This window comes from Hippocampus comes, unplaced genomic scaffold, assembly GCF_001891065.2.
Source record: "Hippocampus comes isolate QL1 unplaced genomic scaffold, H_comes_QL1_v1.1 scaffold189, whole genome shotgun sequence".
Lineage (NCBI taxonomy): Eukaryota > Metazoa > Chordata > Actinopteri > Syngnathiformes > Syngnathidae > Hippocampus > Hippocampus comes.
Window position 1 is genome coordinate 271,053 of NW_017804802.1, and position 3,322 is coordinate 274,374.

Here is a 3,322-nt window from a genome sequence, read left to right on the forward strand (position 1 = left end):
GGGGGGGTTAACAAATTGACTAGAGACACTCGACAGACTTTGGACTCGCTTTTGTCCATCCCGGCGGACGTCAACGGGTCCCCTGGTGAGGTGGGCAAAATTTGAGTGCACGCCGGTGGCATGCGTCCGTTTTCATGAGCCGACCAACTCACTTCCGGTTCTCGCGACAGCGACCGGTCGCCGGCAGGCTCCGGACGGACGGACAGAGAACGGAGCGGTCGCCGTTCGCGGCCGGCGCGCGTATGAGGCGAAAAGCAAACCCAGAAACTCGAGCGGCGGGGACTCGACGACGAAGCCTCCTTTTCGCCGCGCGTTGGCCGCTTGATGGCGTCGCGGCGGCCTCGAGCGCCAATCGGATCGACGGCGACGCGGTCGACTCCACTTACGCGGTTTCTCCTCCCGACGGCGACTTTGCCGACGCGAGGCGGCGGCTGCGAACGCGTCCGCGCACTCCTCGAATCAACCTTCGCTTGGTGACGTCAAAGTCAATCCGTCCGCGCGTCACTCGCGCCGCTTACCTGCGCCCGGCACGCGACGCCGTCGAAAAGGACGAAGGAGGAGAGCGCGGAGAGGAGCTTCCCGCCGCTGCGCGGCCGCGCGCACGTCAGCCCGAGGGCGCGCGCGCGCGTGGGCGGGCGGGAACGTCCCCGCGCATGCGCACATCCAAATTTCCAACTGAGAAAGAGCGTTCGATGAAGGTCAAATCCGAAAAACGGAAGCCAACTCTGACGGAAAATGAGGTGGCCGTGACGCCGAGCCGAGCGGATGGGCGCGGTGCCCGCAAACGGACCCGTGAAGAGTTCGACGTGCGCGGTTGGGCGCGGCATCACATCCCGACCGAGCCCCAAAATCCCAAATGACCGATCCAAATGTTGCGCAACGTCACCTGACAAGCAAAGCGCCTGGTCCACCATGAACTCGCGGCTGAACCGAATGTGGCAGAAGTTCTTCTTGCTCTTGCGCAAGGCCACGATGTCGCCGCAGGGGCCGAAGACTTCCCTGATGACGTCATCGCCGGCGTTCTCCGGAAGCCCGCCCACAAACACCGTCTTGCAGCCGGGGGGGCGCGGCCGGGTGGACGGCGGGGGCAGCTCTGGGAAACATCGGCGCGGGCCCGCCACGGGCGTCGCGTTATTCATTTGCTCCGAGAACGGCTCCGAGGGTCCGCGCTCCGGCGGTTGCGGCCGTCCTTACCGGGGTTCTGCGGGAAGAGCGTGCATCCGCCGCGGCGGACGATCTCCTTGACGCCCGCGGGGTTGCCCGGCGCCGTCGGCGGGGGCTCCGACTGAGCTCCGACGAGCTCGCAGGCTGAAAACGGGAGAAAAAGGGCGGGAAGCGCAAACTCGTTAGTCGCCCCAAGTCGGCGTGGGTGCCTTTCGCACGGGCGCCCCCTTCTGGTGTCTTCCGCTACAAGCGCGGGCGGGCTCCCGACGTCGCGGCTTCGGTGACGCTGCGGGAAGCAAATGGAAGCGAGCGACGAGGCCGTCGTGCCAAAGGTTGCCATTGGCGTCCCCGCGGCAACGGCGCCGACGCAAACAACGGCAAGGGGCAAAACGCCATCTGACCTCTGACCTCCCCGCCGCCAGAAAAGTGCCTCGGAGCCGGCCGTCCCAAATTGGGCCCGGGTGAAAGCCGGGCGCCGTCTGCCGGGGCCGCGAAATGCTTCCCCATTCTCGCGTCGCGATAAAAAAAGCAAAACGGAAGGCCTTGGCGGCAATTGTCAGGATTTCAACATCTGTTTTTGACGCTCGCGGGGCTCCAACATTTTGCCATCTTTTCATTCGACAGAAAAAAAGCGCTGAAGGGCCGCAGGTCGGATTTGAAACGATGCAACTCAGGAGACGAAAACAATGGCAAACGGGCCCCGGGCGGCAAAACAAAGGGGAAGTCCGCTGCGGCGCCAACGTGTGGTTCGCCACAGTTGGTGCGGCGGCCGGCCCGCTTGGTGGAATGACGGCAAAATGGCAAACGGCGGCTCGGACTCTTTGGGTCAATTTTCCAACGGATGCGTCAGACCGAAGCGGGAAGCGAATCGTTCGGACTTTAGCTTGCCGCACGTTGCGCAACGTCTGTTTCGAATCGGCGTCGATCCGAGTCGCGGCGACCTGCGACTTCGACCGCCGCTTTGCCGTCATTCGGGCGAATGCGCGCCACGCTTCCCTTCAATTGGCTTCAAGAGACGTTTTGGAATTTGCGGCGAGCGCGACGGGGAAAAGCGCAGAAAAACAAAGTGGCAAAAAGCCGTCCGAGCCCAGATAAGAAAAAGAGCAAAGCAAAAAAGCAGAGAGGAAAAAAAGGAAGCCTGGCAAAGATAAAAGGCCAGAAAAAAAAGGAGCGGCACGACGGGGGGAAGATAAACGAGGCGGCCCGACCACAACGTCGGGAGAACGGCTCGGTCTCCGTCCGAGCGCTAATGATGACGAGCGAGCGGCGGCGCCGCGGGCCGCGGGGCGACCGTTCGTCAACATGTTGCGCGCGATAACCCCGACAGCTCAATTACCGGCGCCCGCGGGGCCGCCGGCGGACGGCGAGCGCCCCTTCGCCGCGCTGACGTCGGCTGCGGCGAAGCGCCGTCCGTGTCGAAAGCGCGCTCGCCCGTCAAGCGGCGAACATTCCGCCGCAAGAAGCGCGGCGACGCGTCTGGACGGACGATCCTCGCGCCCCGCAAAGAACGAGCTTGACATTTGGGACAAGTTGAGGAAAAATGGAAGCGATGCACCACATTCGATCTTCCAGCAAGCGCAAGTCTTGTCAAACTGAAGGCGGCGTGTTTTTTGTTTTGTTCCTTTCATGGCCAAACAGCGTTTTGGGCGCGTTTTGACAGGCACCCAACTCGCGTGGCGGCGGGCGGTGCGGGCCCTCCCGTCCAATTAGCCCCGTTTGACGGATTCATTAGCGCCGCGTCGCGCGACAGCATTTTACTCGCATTTACCTCGACGACGACAACAAAAACATCTGCTTAGGCAAGAAGAATAGTCATGAGCGAGCCTCGCTCACGTCGGCGCCGCCGTCGCGGACCGCTAACAGCCGCGCCTAATATTCGGACCCTCCCGCGTGCCGCTCAAAGCAGAAGACATCCATGGTCTTACCGTTGAATGACAGCCGCCAATCAAAAGCGTACCTAATGGGGTGGCCTCGGCGGACAGGAAGTTGGCCGAAAGCAGTCGCCGCGGCAACAGAGACGCCGCGCCCATGGCCGAGGCCCACTCAGGAGGAGGCGCCGGGCCGTTGGCGGCCGCTGCGTGGAAACACACACGCGCGCGCACACACACAAACACGTGAGACAACACACAGGCGCACCTCCAACACCCACGGAGGGGTG

General features: G+C 63.1%; 1 protein-coding gene across 1 annotated transcript in view; it reads right to left on the reverse strand.

Moving 5' to 3' along the window:
• Window positions 1-3,237, reverse strand: part of LOC109530104 (ecto-NOX disulfide-thiol exchanger 1-like) — a 13,336-nt gene extending 10,099 nt beyond the window's left edge. The window contains exons 1-3 of the mRNA XM_019893712.1: window positions 3,122-3,237; window positions 1,195-1,308; window positions 887-1,093 (exon numbers count right to left, since the gene is read on the reverse strand). Of these exons, the coding sequence (XP_019749271.1) occupies window positions 887-1,093; window positions 1,195-1,308; window positions 3,122-3,194 (394 nt within the window). The 5' untranslated portion in view covers window positions 3,195-3,237. The remainder of the gene's footprint in view (window positions 1-886; window positions 1,094-1,194; window positions 1,309-3,121) is intronic.
• Between the last annotated feature and the right edge of the window lie 85 nt (window positions 3,238-3,322).